The sequence below is a fragment of the Pezoporus wallicus genome, unplaced genomic scaffold (genome assembly GCF_028554395.1).
Source record: "Pezoporus wallicus isolate ANWC-B61680 ecotype Strahan unplaced genomic scaffold, APGP_CSIRO_Pwel_v1 contig_3952, whole genome shotgun sequence".
Lineage (NCBI taxonomy): Eukaryota > Metazoa > Chordata > Aves > Psittaciformes > Psittacidae > Pezoporus > Pezoporus wallicus.
This window is the reverse complement of record NW_026635034.1, coordinates 10,919,104-10,938,948: the sequence shown is the minus strand read 5'-3', so window position 1 is coordinate 10,938,948 and position 19,845 is coordinate 10,919,104. Positions and strand designations below refer to the sequence as shown.

General features: G+C 39.9%; 1 protein-coding gene across 3 annotated transcripts in view; it reads left to right on the top strand.

Annotated features, from left to right (window-relative positions):
- ALDH1A2 (aldehyde dehydrogenase 1 family member A2) overlaps nt 1–19,845 on the top strand; it is a 54,881-nt gene that overhangs the window by 15,159 nt on the left and 19,877 nt on the right. For all 3 annotated transcript variants that reach the window (XM_057398358.1, XM_057398366.1, XM_057398351.1), the window contains exons 2-5: nt 10,927–11,031; nt 11,207–11,347; nt 12,952–13,081; nt 17,997–18,058. In XM_057398358.1, the coding sequence (XP_057254341.1) occupies nt 11,273–11,347; nt 12,952–13,081; nt 17,997–18,058 (267 nt within the window). In that variant the 5' untranslated portion in view covers nt 10,927–11,031; nt 11,207–11,272. The remainder of the gene's footprint in view (nt 1–10,926; nt 11,032–11,206; nt 11,348–12,951; nt 13,082–17,996; nt 18,059–19,845) is intronic.

Genomic DNA, 19,845 nt, shown 5'->3' with positions numbered 1-19,845 from the left:
CAGCAGGATACTTTGACAGCTTAAGCTCAGTTCTCCCCAATCAGCCTTATGAATAATAAAAAGTGGAATGACCCATTCCAGTTTTATATATGTAAAGGCAATGGCTTATCAACAGAAAGAACTGCAGAAGTCAGAACTGAACTCTGAGGAAAGGGAATCCAGCTAAAGGTTTCCTCTCCAGAAGAATATTCTGAAGTAAATAAATCAGTGTTTCCCAGGGCTTTTTACTGAAAAGAAGTTCCAGCCTGAGAGATTTCATTGCAGCATTGAAAGAGAGGAGAGGTTTTGGGCTCCTTTGCATCTTCTTGAAGAGCAAAAAGGGTTTATAAATCAGACTTCTGGGGATTGTTCTCTCACAGCTTCTTCTAACAAACACAACAATTTGTTTTAAAGGCTTTCACCACAGATGTCATAAGTGGTAATCCCTATGTTGTAAGTGGGTACTTAATGTGATTTAACTTAATGCTGATGATGCAAAGCTATTCTCTCCCAAAGCCCATTAAGAACATCCAATTTTCTGGTAGACTAACACTCCTGCTTACTATCGTAGAGATAAGTGACTGTTTAACCAGAACAATAGTTTCAAAGCAAGGCTGCAAAACTGAGTTGCCACAAAACCCGATCTCTGTGAAAACTCAGACTTTGAATGACAATCCAGTCACAAACTGGATTTTTTTTAATTATTTTTTAGGGGTAGTTTGAATTTCTGCATGTACAAATATGTACATAACAGGCACTTTCAGTCACCTTAATAAGCATTTGGTGAATATAATTTATGATATTAGTAAGCATGGTCTAGGTAGAAAAGGGCCCAGTGCAAGCTATTTATGTAAATGAAATAAGCTGAAAAATACTGAGTTTTATTCCACATCACCTGAAGTGCAGATAATTCTAAGAGTTTATCCAACATAATGCTTCTCATACTGCATGCTTATGTATTTGTTTGATTTCTTGTGGATTCTGTACATGTAGAATGACGGGAAAAGAAATGTCAGTGGCATCATTTAGCAAAACATGCTAAGAGTAGTATTTGAAGATATTAAGGATGCAAAGCAGAAGTTAGGGCAAACTTTCCAGGAGCCTAAGGCTGCTCGCTTGTGTCCAATATAGAGTTAGCACTTTGCAGGTCAGTGGCTCTGCTATTTGTCTCTGACCTAAAAGATCTGGAGTTCTTCACATCAAAACCAAGTCTTGCTGAGCTGAGATCAAACGTGTTAAGGTAAGGCTCTTGCCAGTGATTTATCGTGCCAGGGAGGGTGATCAGGCCATAAGGGGCCACTGCAAATGAAGCTGACATTCCAGCAATTTCTCATGTGTAGTTACAAAGTAATTTTCTCAGACAGAGCTTTTAAGGCAAAATAGATTTGTCCGTTGTATTTTTCTGTGTTGCCTACCTCTGAAATCTTAGTAGTATTTACTTATGCAGCATAGCTAATTTCTAAGTAATGCCTTGCTCGTTGGTGCTAAACATTTAAAATGGCAGTTACCTACGAGTGATGATCTGCTAGATACTTTTAAATGGCAGAACATGTACAAATAAATAGATCACGCTGTTTTATGTCACGCATAGTGAGCCCACAAGATTTGCAATGCTCGAACAATGCAAAACACAGGAAAACTATACAGAGCAAGACTGGTTTTGTTTGTGCAAACCCCTCCTCATTCCCCTCGTTTCAAACGAGTGGAAGGGTTTCCAGGATCAAGTTCTTACCAGCCACAACTTCATTAAAGGCAGTGACAGCCCAATAATTGATTCTGTAAACAAATACTCCCTCCTCTGCACTCCTGGGGGGATGGATTTTTAGAAATCTTTCATTATTTCTTCTTTTAAGTTGCAGTGACATCAAGGATCATAAAAAAACTTCATGAAAAAGCACTGCCATCCTTACCCAAATCATTCGGTGATGGCTTTTCTTTGTCATTAATGGAAATGTAGAACGTACTTAATCTTTAATCATTGTGGCTTCAGACACAATGTTTTCTGGTGCAGTTAAGCAAGACAGTAAATGTTCTTCTCCAGCAATTAAAGAGAGTCCCACAAGTGAAAGGATAAGTAAAGCTTAGGAGCTTAGTTCCTTAGGAATACATGAAATATTACCCAAGCTATGGGAAAGGGTTATTGCTCCTGTATTGTGCTACTAACAGCAGATAAATTCTTCATTAACTGAAAAAAGGTAGAAGTTACTTTGAGGAAAGCTTTTATGTGCTGTAAGTGAAGTTTCTTCCCACAGGTTTAATAAGGCAGCCAAAAGGAGTAAAATGTTTGTGGCGGGTATAGTTCAACGGGCAATACAATGTGAAGTTTCTTCTCTTTAGATTAATTTTCTTGAACAACCAGAAATAAATTTAATCCCTTTAATGAGACTGAATAAAATAACGGATGCTGTATCAGCATGTGGCACAGTGAGAAACTGAAATCGAAAAGGGTATCATCACAGTTTGGCAGCCTGGGTTTTGTGCAGGAAATATTTTGGGGGCTGGGGGAGGGAAGTAAGCATGCTACTGCATGTTGTTAAGATTTATTTAATCTTCTTAACTAATTACTCACACTTCCTAATTCAAAATCATACAAACAAAAACGTTTAGATAAGATGGGAGTTTTTTCAAATGGGTGCCCCCTACAGTTTAGAAAATAAACAGGACAGGTTTCCCCGTCTGATGTGCTGCCATTTGCAAAAGAACAGACCCAGCTCCCAGAAAGACAGAAGACTAATTAAGACAGGAAGACAGGCAGGTCAAACATTTGGTGTGAGGGATTTGGGACATAGGGGAGAAAAAGTCATGTTACATTCCACTTTCACAGCAGACTGACAGAAGGTTTCAAGCCCTTTCTCTGATTCCATTTGCTGCTTAGGGACCCTGGATTCCCCCAGCTTTTCCTCCCAGGCACACCATTCCCCAGACCTCCAGCAGCTCTGAGCTGGCTCAGCGGGGGCTCACTCTATCTGCCTTTAAAAAGCACCCAAACAAGGTGCCTAGATGAATGAGCCGGACAAGCCCTTACAGGGAGAGGGTGACTGAGCACGCTGGAGGTGGTGGGTCCTGTCCTGAGGGGGGTACTGCTCCTTCTCCCACCCCACCGGGACTGGGAAGAGTCTGAGCTCTGCATTAGATGCCGCTGTTAGGTGCTAGATTCTCCCACAGCTTATGTCTGTCACGCTGAAGTCTGGCTTCATTTGCACATGCTGAAATGTCACTGAGATCTTGATGTAGTCACCTATTTTAAATACTTGGCTTCTGATCCAAAGTCCACTGATGTCAAGGACTGTTTCTGATTTCAGTAGTCTTGGCACAGGCCTTGCTGCTTGGAAGTTACATCCAGAGAAGCTGAACACTCCAGTCTTCTCATCCAGACGTGTACCCTTGGCACAGGACTCAAGTTGCGTAAACTCAGTTCTACTAGATTTCAACGTACTGCTGTGCTGACAGCAAACCAGAGCAGCCTCATTCACTGCTTGTGCATTTTATTTCCAATTCCACTTCTTTATCCTCCTGCTGTAGTATGCTTGTAAATGTTTAGAATTCTCCAACCCTCTGAGTACAGGTTGAAGTTTGGACTCTAGATTTCTTAAGTGAATTTTCAAGCTTTGGTTTGTGAAGGAAATCCCCATTTATGACAGACCATATCTAAAAGCTATGGTATTATCTTCCGGGCTCTGAGGTCAACATTTGAGGTCCAAATGAATTAAAACCCAAACACCCCCAAACACAGCTTTAGAAAAGGGCTCTTCCTTTTCAAATCTTTGGGGTTCTTTTGGCAGATGGGGGAGGTGTGTGGTGAGGAGAGGGAAGGGGTCAGGACATCCCCCCAGCAGCCAAAGAAGAAAACTAAAAAACAACATGTTCTGGGGTTGTTTGGCCCTCACAGCCTCTAGAGCAGGTGTCAGGTTTCCAGCAAAACAGTTTTGTCCCCCAGTACAAACACCCCTCTGTTGGCTGTTGCCACTGCTTTCTTTTCATGTGCTGGGCCCCAACTCAGCTCCCACTGAAACCAGTTGGATTTTTCCTTTCATTTTCCTTGGGGTGGGATTGGACCTCTAGTGGCTGAAAACCAGCTCCATCCGCAGCAGCTTGCTTGCTCAGTACAGCATTACTCATGTACGGGTGGTTCACTGTTAACTCTTAAAACAATTACATTTCCTCCACAGTTGAAAGGCATCTTATTACAAGAACCAGAATGTGGGTAACTTCAGCAGGACTAATGATGCTCTGTGGTAACTATAATGAAGGACATGATAACCATTTCTCCTTGCATGCTCGAGCCAGCCTGCTCTGATTTATGTAGGTGCATTGTTTGCAAGTGATGCAGTCATTGGCACTGCCCAGTGAGAAGCAGGAGAAACATCTTCCACACTGAGATGTCTGGGGAGGTTGGCATCAAAGTCTGTGGCCCATTACTCATGACTTGTGAACTGCAAGCAATGAGCAGTAACTCTTGCTGTTCACCTGAACAATCCCCTTCTTAAAATAAAACCAAACAGCACTGCTGATGAATCGCTGGCCAGTCAGCAGTCAGTCTGCTGGGGTTGCCTTTTACTTTCATAATGCCTAGATATAAACCAGGTTTTCTACTGATTCCATAGCCAGCTGTTGGTTTCTAGTCACTCCCAGGAGTGCCCTACTACACGCTCTGGCTAGAATGTGAGATTTGTTGTATCAAGACAGCCATAAAAGTGAAGGAAAACAAAGCTTGAGAAAATAAACAAGCTGCACCTCTGATTGGCAATCCCATCTACTTCATTCCCTTACAATCGCGCTAATCATTAGGACTCTTGAAATATTTCCAAAGGAGAGGAAATGAAGTTGCCGAGATGGGAAAGGATATGAAATTTCCTGACCAGACTGAGGCACAGGTGCCCGGTATCTGTGATGTTATGCAGTATTTACCAAGGGAAATGCTGCTGCTGGATTTTTTGCATGCCTCTAAAATTGTTGCTTGTCCCCCGCACCAAAAAAAGTGTCATTATGTGTTTCTTAATGCCTCCAGCTCTGAGAAGATGCTGAGGGCTGAACAGCTGTGATTCTTTTATAAACTACTTTGGCATCTGATGCCCCCTCCCCCATCCTTGTAGATTTAATGTCAAAAGCTCTCTAAGGAGAAAGTCACATATGAAAAAAAGATCTTTGATGGAATGAAACTATAACCAGCTACTAAATCAATTGAGTTAGGAAATTCCTATTCCTTCCTCCATTCATCCAGAACCAAATCTCCTGTGGAAAGCCATTATTATTTGGATGTTAAAATCCTCTTCCTGTACCAAAAAAACATTCGTGTAGCTGCAGCAGCACAAAAACCTTGTTTACTAAATCCATGGGAAAATAATTCCACCTCCAAAGAGCTGAGCACGAGGCCACTGTCTGTCCTGCGGCCCAAGTTCCTACTTGGACATCTGGGGAGCCTGAAGAGAACGGCTCATGACATCACCACGAGGCAGTATCGAATTTAGAATGTAGATCATCGTTTCACTCACACATCATCTGAGAACATTTTCGAGAAAGGAAATGAAACGTTACATTGTTGCCACCTGTGTTGATTGCTTTTACCAGTTACAGGAGCACAGATTACTGTTTTCGGTATGTTTTAAGGGAGGACAATATAAACTGAGGCAGCGCGCAGGCAGGAAGCCCCAGTGAGGGAAAAATCAGTGCCATTTTCCAAGTCCAGGGCTAGCCCCTGGGTGAATATCAGTGGCAGTCTGCAGTGCCATGAAACCAAATCTCATTCAAGTAAGAGCTGCAAAGGAGGTATAAGTTCTGTGCTCCATTTTAGTTGATTAATTAAATCAGTTGGTAGTTGTTTAGTACTTCCTCAGAGATAATGAGTGATGAAAACACAAAATCCTACCCATTTTCTCCCTATTCTAAGTTTTGCTACTACTGCATTGCAGATTAGATTCAGACTGGTTTTGTATACTCTTTGAACACTTATCACTCCTATTACCTGTATGGTTTGAAATGAACATGAAGTTGCTAATTATTATTAAGCCAACTGGGACAGATGGCTATTTAAACAAGATACTGTAGCTGTTTATTTGCAAAGCTTAATTTGCTTTGCTTTATGCTAAAAACATTTACTCTTGGCTTGGTTTCAAAACTGGGCATCCAAAAATGCTATTGAACTCAGTGCATAATGCTTTTGAAATGCAGATCTTATGCAAAATGCAGTATATGATTTCCTTCCAACTACATGTCAGTAGGACCTCAAGGTAACTTGAATTTTTACATGGTAACTTTGAATTTTTCTTTTCCTTCGCATGCTTTTTGTGTGATGCAGTATCTCAAAGGCTCTCAACACTCCTGTGCCCTGTAGGATGGGTCAGATTGCTTCCTTGATTAGTCATATGGAACTCAGTTACAACAGCAGGTGTATGTAATAGACCATGGGCAGAATTTGAACCTAGCAAATACATGGTGGGAGCATTTTCTTGCAACATTCTATGAAAAGGTCTGTGAGAACAAGTGTGTGTGAGGAAGAGGCTACTGTCAGTGCCAGAGGGATGTGCCTGTATTTTTAAGAAAATGCCATGCCCTCTCCATCTTTCACTTGGGAAAGGAGCAGAAATTATCAAGACACCTTTAGGTTAGGATCTCATGGGAATGATGATACTTAGGGCACGTTCACAGGGGCAACCAGGAGCTTCCAACCATACCTGCTATGTGGTATGGAACTTCCCATCCTGCACACATACACACCTCACTCACCCACTACCTTAGCTGCTGCCCTGTTCTGCCTGTTGCCTTAGGCAGCATTGCTGGGGAACAAAGAGTATCTCATTTCCTGCTTAGACCACTGTACACCAACTACAGTCAGATTCCTCACTTACAAGAGGCATTCTGTGTTTTGGCAGTTGGGTTTGCACTTGGCCAAATCACTGTACTGACAGGGACACCAGGAAGGTTTGCCTTCTCTCTTCCTGCTCTGACATTACTGCAGTTATTGGCTCTACTGAGAGTAGATGGCAAACTAAATGTTCATATGCTCCAGAATTTTTCAAGTGTTCCCTTCTTCTTTCCGTTTTGACACAGTTTTGTTGACAGCACCCAACTGGCCAGATTATTTAACTGCTCACAGTACCACATAACAAATACATGGCATACAATATGCTTTTCCTTACTGCAAATCACAAAAGGTAACATTAGGACTCAAACAAAAACAAATTACCTCAGTAACTCCTGGAAAACTCGAGTGGTTAATCAGTTACCTTTTATTTACATATATATGCTTAATGCTGAATTAAGCTGTAAAAACCAAAGGCTGATTTATAGCCCCAGTCAGCCTTAATTAACATTGATTCCAGGGGAATAGTAAATGTGAATAGCCTTTGCAATTGAGGTTGAACAATGAACTCACTGGGTGTTGTCCAATTTGTAGCATGATTTACATGGAAGCAAGCCCTTCTTTTTTAATAGGGTTACCCCTTTTTCATGTGTTGTTTAGGTTGGGTTATATATAATCCATAGATAGGAAGATTTGCTGTCAAATATTCTCCCTGATTTAGAGGTAGCCTTTACCATGGTCACTATAAATAAGGCAGAAAAAAACCCAATTTGAGGCTTTGCAGGGATTCCTTGTTCTTGCAATGTGTCATCACTTGTCCATTCCATGGCATATTTACGAAGTGGCCATAATGAAAGTCAGATTAAATGTACAGGTTATATACATTTAATCAACAGCCATTGGAGTCAGTAGTGCTGGAAGAGTTATAAAAGCCCCTGTGAATGCAAATTTATTGCAAAAGAATCTGCGTCTTGGTGGTAGGAATATCTGCTGAATGGTACTACCTGACACAGAACACCTAAAACTTTCAAAAGTGAATTATTTAAGTGTAAGGTTTTGCTTGTAAAGCCGCCAGCTGCTGGATTTCAAGACTTGAAACCGTTCCAAAACATGGGACTAGGTACTTTATTTGTGCACTGGAGTAAATACTCTGATTTTACTGCCAATTTAAATGTGCTCAGTTTACAGTAATGAGCTTGTATAGGCAATACCTTGTTTATAGAAAGTGGAACAGGAAGAAACTAACATTAACCATTAACAGTAGCAATTTTTCTTGCCTTCAACTCTAGCTTTATGCCAAATAGATTCTTCCCATGTCCTATCTGAAATACCTGTTACTGTTCTTTTTCTAGATCTGGGGGATAAATGCAGTGTTTGATAAAATAATACACTTTGTAGTTCCAGTCAACTTGAATTGCAACACTCTTTGTAATTCCGAGGCATTATTTTAGTCCTATGGTCAAATGTATTTTTAGAACAAACACATCCTGTGTATTAGCAAGCCTGATGATAGGTGTTCATCCCAGCAGAATGTAGTTAACATTTTAAAATCTTTTTTAAAAAGAACAGACCACTTCTATAAGGGAAGAGTACTCAATTGCAGTTGCTACCACTTCTCAATTTCTTATTATATTCTTATATATAAACCTGGTTTATTCTTTCAAGACAGATCACACAAGGAACCTATGTCTTTATGTACATACTGTAACCTAAAACAAACATCCTTACATCCCCTCTGGCCATCTGCTTCTGAAGCTTTTCTCCCTTTTCCTCCCTCAGCACACCCACGCATGCTCTGGGCCTGGAGTTAACTTCACCAAAAGCATGACACTAAAATCCTTCCACAGAGGTCAAAGATCTCAGAGTTTCCTGGTTTCACTTACAGTTTAAAAAGTGACAATGATACACTAGAGGATTTTGGCTTATGGTATTAGTCACTAGAAATCACACTGGTGATTCTTTCTTTATTTTACTCTGGCTGGGTTAGTTCCAGAATGTCCTGATGGGGACCAGTACTTTGGTTTGCAGAGCAGTATAATCACTGAGCAGGAAGATACCACCCACGGACCTTACCGTCCAAGAACATGAACAGGTTCAAGATAAATGCAGTGTACAAAGAAAGTGATAGATGGGTAATGGTGTGGAAGGTCCTGGGTGCAGCTACCTCTGAAAACCAAAACAAAAGGAGAGGAGCAGGGGTAAAGAAAGGACAGACTCTGAATGGATGGAAGGGCACACAGCAAAGTGGCTGAGGCTAGAGGCACAGGAAAGATGAGGAAATACAACAGAAACAACCATACAAGTAAAAGCACATGTAATTGTTGGCTCTGTGCACAACCGTTACATTGCCAGGCTCTTTTCTAGGCAGGCACAGGTTCCTTCTGCCCATGTCCTGACAGCCGGACATGAGTCAGCTCTGAACCAGAAGCTGTATCACTGCAGTTAGTGTGGCACTCAGCCTGAGCTAATAAGCCCTACTGAGAAGAACACAGCTACATGACTTCTATTTGGCTTGGAGAGTAGGTTGAGCAAGCCCATGTCTGATAACAGAAAAATCTATAGACCCATCTTTGCCTTCATATGCAAATTGTGTGCAATTTCTTTGCTTTCTTTAAAATACAGAGGCATTTTAAAGTGTCCTCACCATGGTCTTTTCTTTTACCGTCACTTCATACCCTTTGGTGTTGCAACTGTTCATCTTGAGCTTTCTGACTGTATTTTCTCTTGGCTGCTTTTTTTGCTCCATTAGTTGGGGGGGTTCCCAGTTCAGTTTCTCTTCATCATGACTAGCTGTCTACTTGTTTCCTTCTTTCCTTGCAGGTATGTTAAAGCTTTGGTGATCCTCTTTCCTTAAATACCCAGCATGTGATGTTTAGTCTGCCTGATCAATGGGACAGTTTTTTGTCCCAGCATTGATGGTAGTTTTGTGGGGAAATTGGACCAATATTTAATTTGTTCCTTAGCCATGATCTAAAAAGATAGGTCAGTTTCTATAACCTGAGTATCTCTGACTGGAACTGAGTCTCCTGAATCTTTCAAAGGGTTTCCCTTTGCTTTCAACTCATCCACACTCACAGGATCTGTATGGGGCATGGGACTTTGCTTTGCTTTAGCCAGAAAAAGGTTCCTGTCTCTGTAAATACAATGTAATCCCTCATGCAAAACAGGGTGGTGAACATTCTTTCTATCTAGGGATAGATAGAAAGATATGGATAGAAATTCACTCCTGCCTCCAGTGAAGTCAGTGGTAAAATTCCCATGCATTTCAATGAGGCCAGAACCTCCCCTTACACATTTAAGGGTGTATTTCATGGAATACAATGAAAGAATATTGATACCTCAACTCCAAGGAATCTGTATGGTGCCTGGACTTTTTGAACACTTTAGTTCTTAGAAAGATTTCAAGGACAGAAAAAGCCTGAATACCTGGAAAACCTTTCACTCAGCCATTTCCTGGGGTGACCTTTTTCATGTTTGCTAATAAATAATTGCATCCTGTTCCTGAAAGTCATTCAGAAGAAAATAGCTGGCACATATGCAGCTACCAGTAAAAAAATCTACTTTAAATAAACTCATTACCTCTCTTAAGACAGCTCTTGTCAGCACCATTAAAATTCAAGTTTAGCTTGCCCATGACAACAGAGAGTGAATTTAACAATTTCCATTGTTCCAAGCAGATAAACAAGTTAATTCTGTGCTGCAAGCCATCACTGTAGCCATAATCAACTGACTGTGTATTGAGGAACTGTGATGTTTGAGATTATTCAGTCTTGACTGGGTTGTATCAGTGACCAAATGTTTACTTACTGAGCTGAGTGATTACTCCAAATCCTTGTCTTGTCTCCAGCAGTTTCAAGGCTGTTTCTCTGATATAGGTAGTTCTATTTTGAGTTTGTATGTTAGAGTTTTTGAAGCAAATTTGAATGGCAACCATGTTAATTAGAGTTTGATGTTTCTTCTATAGTGATACTGCCACAGAATACAAAAAAAAAAAATCACCTTTAGCCTGAACTCTTGAACACTGTAATTTTCACAGGCATAAATAAGTTTCAACTCTTGTGTTAGAATCTGCATTTTTTTCCCCAGGAGTTGTTAAACACTTCTGTTTGTGCATGCAGGAGAGCTGATGGCTTTTCTTCCTTTTCTAGATTTTCATCAATAATGAGTGGCAAAATTCTGAGAGTGGGAGAATATTCCCGGTATATAATCCAGCCACAGGAGAGCAGATCTGTGAGATCCAGGAAGCTGACAAGGTAATGAATCCCGTGAATGGGCAGACATGTATAAATGGATCAAAGCAACAGGTCCAGAATAGCACTGTTGGACAGTATTAATCACGATTCCAAAACCCATCATGTGATCAAGCAAATTTTGTGAGCCTTTTACTGTTTCTTACCTCAATGCCTTTGTTTTTTTTCTTCTTAACAGGTTGATACAGACAAAGCAGTGAGGGCAGCTCGCCTTGCTTTTTCTCTCGGTTCAGTCTGGAGGAGAATGGATGCATCAGAAAGAGGCCATCTTTTGGATAAGCTAGCAGACTTGGTTGAAAGAGACAGGGCAGTTCTTGCTGTAAGTGCACATGAAAAACAACAGCCCAGTCACCTGTCAGTTTTATCTTCTGAGAGCAACTAGTTCATAAATGTATTAATGTGACTTGTATTTGAAAACTACACTCAGCTTGATGGCTAAGATGGCTGTCTACTTAAGACCTGATGCAAAGCTCATAAAAGTCAACAAGAATCCTACAGTTGACTAAAATGAGCTTTAAATTGGACATCAGACAAACAAATGGGTGTGCACACATGTGGGTACCTGTCACGCCTGCTTGTAACATCTCTGAGATAAAAAATGGAAGGCTAAGTGATCTGTGCAGGCATTAATGAAATGGCAGGTGAAACACTTACTGACAGTCAACTGGTAACAGCAATACCGCACTATTTCACTCACATACGAAGCCGTCTAAACAGTGGCATTGTTAATGTTGTTTTCCGCATGTCAAGTGCTTTGAACTAAGCTGGTGAACATCTTAATTCCAGCTTTGTCAACACTTAAATCATCTTACCACCAGCATATACTGTAAAATCACCACAGGCAGAAGGAAGTGCACAGCAAATCAAGTTTACTCTGCCTGTCATTCGATTTTTATTTCTAGAGCCAAGTTCTTTACTGAATTGCACTGCAGGCAATGCTATTAATTGCTCTCGGGGATATAAGTCAGTGCAGAATTAGGCTTCCATTCTTCTCTATAGAAACTCATTTGACGGTTGGTGTGTTACACATGGGTGTACTTTACCCGTTCTTAATGATTTCTATTAGACAGCTATTGAGAATGAGTTAAGCTACTCAACATCTTAGGATATTTTATTGGATTATTTTTGCTAAATGATATTAGGAACCCCTAAGAGGATCGCTTATAAGATACTTTCAAAAATAGGTATATTAACTTAAAAATAAGGACATTAGCTTGTTAATTTATGAGCTTCCCTAGAGGAGGGTTTGTTTATTTGATGGCAATAAATAAACTGGCTGTACAGTATAGATATCTCAGACCTCAGCAGGAGTCTTGGCAGCCATATAGAGAAAATTTTATATTCACATCAATTATATAAAGAGGGATATGTCCATTCTTCTCTTTATGGATTCAGATCATTCATATAGGGTTACAAGGAGCCCCTTCTCAGCTGTTATCATTAACATAACAGAACTGAGTTTGACAGGCATTTTTATCTTGGCTCCTGATTAAAGCAATCTAGCAATTATATATCTGGACCAAACACAGTGGCTGTTAGGTCCAAAATACACACAAGCACACGTACATGTATATGGATACACACACAAACCCACAAGACGGACACACACACACATAAACACACACGCACATGTTCTTAAAATCACAGTCATTCCAGAGTACTCCAGAAAAAAACAGATTTACTTTTTTATGGAAAATGGGTTTGGGTTGTTTTCTTTTCATGTTTGTTTGCAAAAAGCACCAACAAAAGGGATCATATCATTGTTCTGAACCTTCTGAGTGAAGACTATGCCAAAATATAACTGGTGGGTCTTCATTAAAATCTTTGTTATGATTGAAGAACTGTTAAGATGCTGAATACTTAAGTACAATATTCTAGAAATACTACTGTGCTTATATCTCTTAACTTTTTCTTGTCCTCTAGACTATGGAATCACTGAACAGTGGCAAACCTTTCTTGCAAGCTTTCTATGTAGATCTTCAGGGAGTCATAAAAACCCTGAGGTATTACGCTGGTTGGGCAGACAAAATCCATGGAATGACCATTCCTGTAGGTAAGGGAAATTAAAGCACAGGTATGCACCTAGATGTTCTCATGGCCAAATGACTTAGAATTACAGCTTCTTGAAAGGTGGAAGGGAACCTTGTTTTGGTCTTAAAGTGTGTAGTTTGTTGCTGAATCAAATATTTAAAAGTCAGCAAAGGCTGGACTCAATGACCTGCTATTGTGCCCTACATGCACATCCCAAAGAGTGTTTTTTTCTTTTGTGTGTGTCCATCTGAGAAGAAACTATCTCAATAGCTACATTTAAATATTGTTACACTTATAAAAATGGATGCAGTATAACCTGACAGATACCTTGGAACACATGAAAATAGCATTAGCTGTACGTTGAAGAATGGTATGCTTATATATATATATCTACTTTATATATGTATTCTTACTGCCTATACAAATCCTTTTACTTGGGACTAACACTGGATACAAATTCATTTATAGTTTGAGTTTGTAACATTACTATAGAGAACTCTGCGTACTTATCAGATATATTTTGTCTTATTTGCTTCTTCCAGTTATTCAGTGGGATATATTTTATGTTGTATGTGTGAGACAAATGTTCATAAGTGCTAGGAAATTTGTTATTCTGCTCTTATTTTTTTTTTTTTTTTAAAGAGATAAGAAAAAATCCTCACAATTACTTTTATTTAACAAGTCTCTTTGTCCTGCCCCTCCCTCCCAGCTGTTTTACAAATACAGGCTGCATTTCTGTTGTGAACATATTCATTTGCAGTCTGGACTAGATGTACCAAGTGCTGTAATTATGCAAAATGGCACATCAAAGAATGATTTTATGCAGGTGCAGTCTTTAGGATAAATGTGCTCATCTTTTACCTGCATAAAATAAATCTTTGGGAAAGCGGTAAGGGAAATTAACATTTATTCTATGGATTCTTTCTGCCTTTGTGGTGCATCCTGTTCACTGCACATGCATGTTTATTACACTTTACTGAGGGAGACCAGCAAGTAAATGAACTTTGCTGTTGCCCATCTATTTCCATACAATTTCATCATGTAACAGCCCACTAGCTAGCGTATTTGCAGTCCACTAGCTTTGCCTCTGTGCAGCAAAGCACAAAACTGTCAAAGTTAGAAAATCAGGTAAATTAAAAATATGGCCCCAGAATTTTCAGGAAGAAAACAGATCCTGTAACTCTTACTGCAGCATTACTCATCATGGTGTCTCAGTTATTAAAACTATAGTGTGTCATGATGATGTTTATCATCACTGGGAGATTTTCACCAAAGAAATGACAATTTTTCAGGTGTAGACTCTCTTGTAAGGACTCCTGAAGATTTCCACAGTTATTTTGGCTGAGATACAGAAATCCTGGTTTTGCTGCTTGCACTTCCCATTTAACTTGCAGAAATGCAGAGCACCCCATAAGTTAATATATACAGCAAATTTCCTGTTCCCTAATCTCTTTCTCCCTGGTCAGTGAATGCCTTCTCCTCACTCATTAGCCCTGCAGGTACACAGAATTTAGGTCAGTCACCAAAATGCATTGCCAGGTTAAGGAGAATAAGTATTTTCTGCTTATTTTTGTCTTCAAGTAGTGTATCAGATGAACCCCCTTATTTTTTTAGTGAAATAGGCTACACGGGGGAGAGGAAGACACATTTTCAGCACGCTTTCCCAAATTCAAGCTTCAGTGCTAACAAATCCAGCTATCAGTAGTGTAGAATCCTAGTCCAGTCGCAGATTTTCAAGGTATCAGTTCTTTCTCCTGGTTTAGTGCTTCTCTGTATGCTTCTAGTTTCATGCCATAAATTTGTCATTCTCATAAAGCTATTTTAAAGCAAGGTGGGTGTTAAACAATGGGGCTCTTTACATTCATTTACCATCAGCTCATCAAAAGAAACCAAACAAGACAACAAAATCAAACTAAAAATCTGATTTAAATCACCTCTTTCTGTCCAGTGTGCTACTAAATCTGAAACCTTCCAATATTTCATCTGTTTTTGTTGAGGCTTCCTTTTCCTCTAAAATAAAAACAGGCAAGTCATAGACAAGTAGAAGAAGAACAGTGTGTTTTACAGTCACATTCCTTTTGGTCCCAAAGCTGCTGAAGCCTTCAGACTGCCCTTTGCTTGCTCCCATGCACAAAGCCTTGATGATTTCAATTAAAACAGAATGAGGCTAGACTAAAAACTGTTAAAACTAATAAACTGAATGCAAGCAAATACGTATCTTTAAAACAAGCTTCCCCACCCACTTTTTTGCTGTGTTCTGGTACATGAGGCATGTGACTGTATTATGACTGTTATGCAAATAAAATATCTGTGACAGAGACTCCTGATGGAAATCTGACCAGACACATCTGTGGAAGGTATTGCTTGTCCCAGAGTGAGATCCCTGGATAAACAGGGCTTTCTTTCTGATTAAAAAATAAAAATCTTTGGGCCAGGTGCTGAGCAGCTGCAAATTGATCTGGCTCTGTTAATATCAGCGAGGACTGAAGAATGCCAGTTTACATCAGCTGAGAATATTAGAATCAAAAAACACTCTTAAGACACATTTTTAGATTGGGTGTGGGATCAGACTGTCAGATCCCTCTCAGGCAATGTTCTGTCTGCCAGCTAGTAGAAGGATAAGAGCAACAATCATCATCGATAGTATCTTAGAATAAGTGTCATTAGCATAACTTGTATAAAGTAATCTTAAAACTCTAGAACGTTTTGAAAGTCTCCTATTTAATTTCTGTGCGTAAGGGTGCTTTCTATGGTAACTATTCAGAAAAAGTGATTCACTTCATCAACCTTGAGTTATTTTGCCATGGTAACAGCTTATTTTATATTATGGACAAGGAGGCTCTTAAATGCATCTTTGGCCTGCCCAGGGTCATCTGAATCTTCTGAGTAACTTCAAGTTGCATATGTTCACAAAGATATTGTTAGAAAGTAACTGCCAAAATCCCATCTTAACAATAAGTCTGCGGATGGTGAACTTTGGAAGTAGGTGTCAAAAAAGGGCAGCTGTCTAGAGTCTAGTGGAAGAAAGCAGGGCAAGCAACTCTGCATGGGAAGTGTTGCTCTGTGGAAAGAACTTTCTGCCTACACTTGGTAGAATTAACCACCACTTGTCTGACTTGGCAAGCAGGTTCAGGTTATCTATAACTTTATGTCATGAAGCATGCAGACATGTGGCAATGATTATGCAGTGACAAACTAAAGTCAGACAGTGCTAACGTAACTGTGTTACTGTTATGTTGTCACCATCCTTCTGGCTGAGAATCCACCTCTCACAGTACTACTGAGTACAATTTGGTATTTTTAGCTGACTCCCCTATGTGCCTCTTGAGCACTTAGTTCTGCCTGTATATACTTTTCTGTACTTTGACTTCTACTTTACTTCTGTCTGGTCTGAGTCGTCTTCCTATGGTCTGTGAACCACTGTTAGCAGCTGTGAAGGATAACTTAGAAAATCTAACTGATCATCTCAATTCATGAAACAAGTATTGTCATCTCCACTGGGAAGTTTTAAAGTATCTAGAGATCAAAGCAGTACCATGACATTTTGTCAATGCAGAACAAACTGACTTACAACTATTTTCCTTCTCCTTTCCCTGATGTGAATCTCTCTTTTCTCTCTCTCCCTCCTTTATTCCCTCTGTTCTATCCATCATCTCTGTTGCAAGACTACTGTTACCTTTCTCATAGTATTTCTGTATCTGGCCCCCAGCTGATGTATTAGCTGCTCTAGCTCAGGTTTTTATTGAGCAAATACTGTAAACTAGATGTATGTAAATAAGCAAACATGAAAATAAGTTATCTCTAATCAAATTGAAGTTGAAGATCTGTTTATTTTGTGACCTGACTGAGGCTGCCCCAAGCTCAACCATACTTTAGTTCAGGACTGCAGATCTAGTGTGGTCCTCAGTTTAACTAATGATACCTCTCACCCCTGGAGGTTTTTTGCCATTTTCGTTCACCAGGGTCTTAAAAATAATGAACAGATGAGAGAGTTCATTGAGTGAGTAATTCCCTCTAGTCTCGTACCACCCACACCTGCTGTTTGTGAACATGCAGTCTGCTTTTCCTGTACCTTGGTGTCAAGCTCATTCTTTGTCCCTGTTCTTGTATTTGCCAAAAGTTTATTGAGAAAAGCCCATAATTTCCAAGTTTCCATTCACTTGGTCCCTTCATTTATTTATTCACCTCTGCCTTGTCCAAATGGTTTGCAAAAACTTGTCTTATTTCCTGTTGTCTTGTTTTCTAGCTGCATCCAACTTTTCCCTGTCACCTTAAACTGACTGCCTGTTTAGCTTGAGGCCATTTCTGACACCAGCCTTGATCTACAAGTCAGCTGTAAGAGAGTGGCTGTATGACGACCCCTGTATTCTGCTTCGTGTTGTCTCCTACAGTAAATTATGCTCAATTACACATTAGTCACAGGCTTCCTATTTTCATTCCGCACCTAGAGAGTGTAGTGTATCATTCAATTACTTCAAAATGCCTGTTTCTGCAATACAAGATGAGTAAGATGTACGTTACTTTATTATCCCACCTCTACTTGTATACTGCTGTGTTCCAGTCATGCCTCTCCGAAAATTGTCTTTGTGACACTTCCTTCTCTTCTATCACCCTGAAATCAGCAGAGGACAGTAAGTGGCTTCATTGCTACTGCCCTTTTCTGTGCAGTACAACTTGTCCTCTTTCCAAAAAGGATAAAGCAGGTTACTTACTTTCTGATAGTATGCCTGCTTCCCTTGTTCTACCAAAAAAGCACTTAGGTTGATCCTTGAGCCTAGGTTTCCCATGCTGGCTCATGAAAAAACATTTCCATGACTTCTTTATTTCTTTTACTGCCATCAAAGGCTGATCCTTGGAGCTTTATTCCCCCTCTAATTTTTTTTTTTGTTCTGCCAAGTCAAACTGCACTTGAGAGTAACCATGCTCATCTGTTTCAGATGGAGATTATTTTACGTTTACAAGACACGAACCCATCGGAGTGTGTGGACAGATCATCCCTGTGAGTATCTCTACTAGCGCTTTCTATTTATTTTCATTTGAACCAGCTCTCTTTAAAGACACATAAAACATGGTCCTCAGCTATGTGTGTTTTCCATTACGAAAAAAGCTGAGCTCATATTGTTGACATATCTTTAACAGCCTCCCTGCAAATGCTTATTTGAACATGCTAATAGGGTTTAGGGTCTGTTATTAGGAGTTAAGTTCTCAAGTCATAGAATTCTCATGATTAAAACAAGCAAAGCAAAACACAGTGTTAATATGCTGTCAGTGGTTATGGATGTTCACACAACTTATGGAAAATTGATGCTTTGCTGTGGTAGTCTTTTTATTTATTTAGTTTTTACTGTGATTTAACAGGCTCCTCAATTCCTGGGAGAATGTGATGCATTTTAATTCCATTCTTTCCTGCCTATTTCTTTTACAAGAGTGGAGGAGAAAAGGAAACTCCAGGAGACAGATCATTACAATTAACATTGCGTAGCTAATAAAAGACATGAAATGTTTGTTTTATTTGTTCTGAGAGAAAAGCACAGCATTTCATCAAATCTAATACTCCCCCTACACCCCAGTACACATTCTTAATATACTCTTGCTGAACAGTGCATGGGAATTGCACTGAGAGGCTAACTTTTTCAGAAGAACAAGTTAACCAGCTTTGGCAGAAGTTTCAATGGGAGGCTCACATATAGCTATTAAAATACTGTGTGGAAGCCTTTTTTCCTTCCTAAAGCACTGGGGAACTAATCAGGACATTCTCTGAAATTTCTGTTGGTGTTTTTTTGTTTTGTTCATGTTAACCACAAAGCCACTAAACAGCAACATGCAGCAATTCCATTAACGGAGGAGCAGCCAGAAAAGATTACTTTAACAACGTTAAGCCCTTTTTCCCTATTTATATTTGTTGTTATTTCATGTCTTTGTTAGGGGGTGGCTATTGTGTTTGGCACTCAGAGAAACATGCAAATGACTCAGAGAGTCTGTGGCTACACCCATCCTGCACTTAGGCACTCACAAGTGGTCCTTACGACTGAAGGATTCCACAGCTCTATCCATTCTTCAGCCAAGCACATGGATAAGCATTTGCAAAATGGCAAGCCAAAGATCTAACCCCAGATTTGCTTGCCATCTCTTAGGCTTGTCTCATTGAGCTTAACTAACAGATCTGTTGAAGAAACTTGGCCACAGGCTGAAGATCATGCCAAAAGCAGGATTTCTTCAGTTTAGATTTGCAAAACCCTTTGTTCAGGGTACCCAGCCGTCTACCATGCTTGGTCATTCCTACCCCAAGTTTGTCTTCCAAAACTCCAACATGGCTGTCATACACATCTATTTCAATGCTGCTGATAATCTGCTACATACTGCCTCCGCAGCTACCAGTCACAGAGTAGAGCCCCTGGGCTGCTGCGTGCACTTAGTCATTACACTAGCAAATATGTTATTACAAAAATAAAATTTAAACAGCAAGCCTCACACTAAACTCCTCAACCTCTTTCACATCCTAGCTTCCATCAAAACATACGCTCTTTGGCAGCTTTTAGCATAAACAGGGCTATATACCACCCTATAAAACCTATCAGAGCTCTCCTTGCAGTACAATTAGAAGCACAGGCTGTTAGCACACTGTTGGCCCTATAGCTCCCCTCCCAGGTTTATATACTGGAGATGGAATTAAAACATCACTTTGTCTCCAGAGTTTATAAACAACCGAGGGAGTAAAAAATTGGGTGTTTGGTGAAGGAAAGACAGTTGTGTATTTTTCCAAGCTAGCCAGGGGCTAGAGAGATG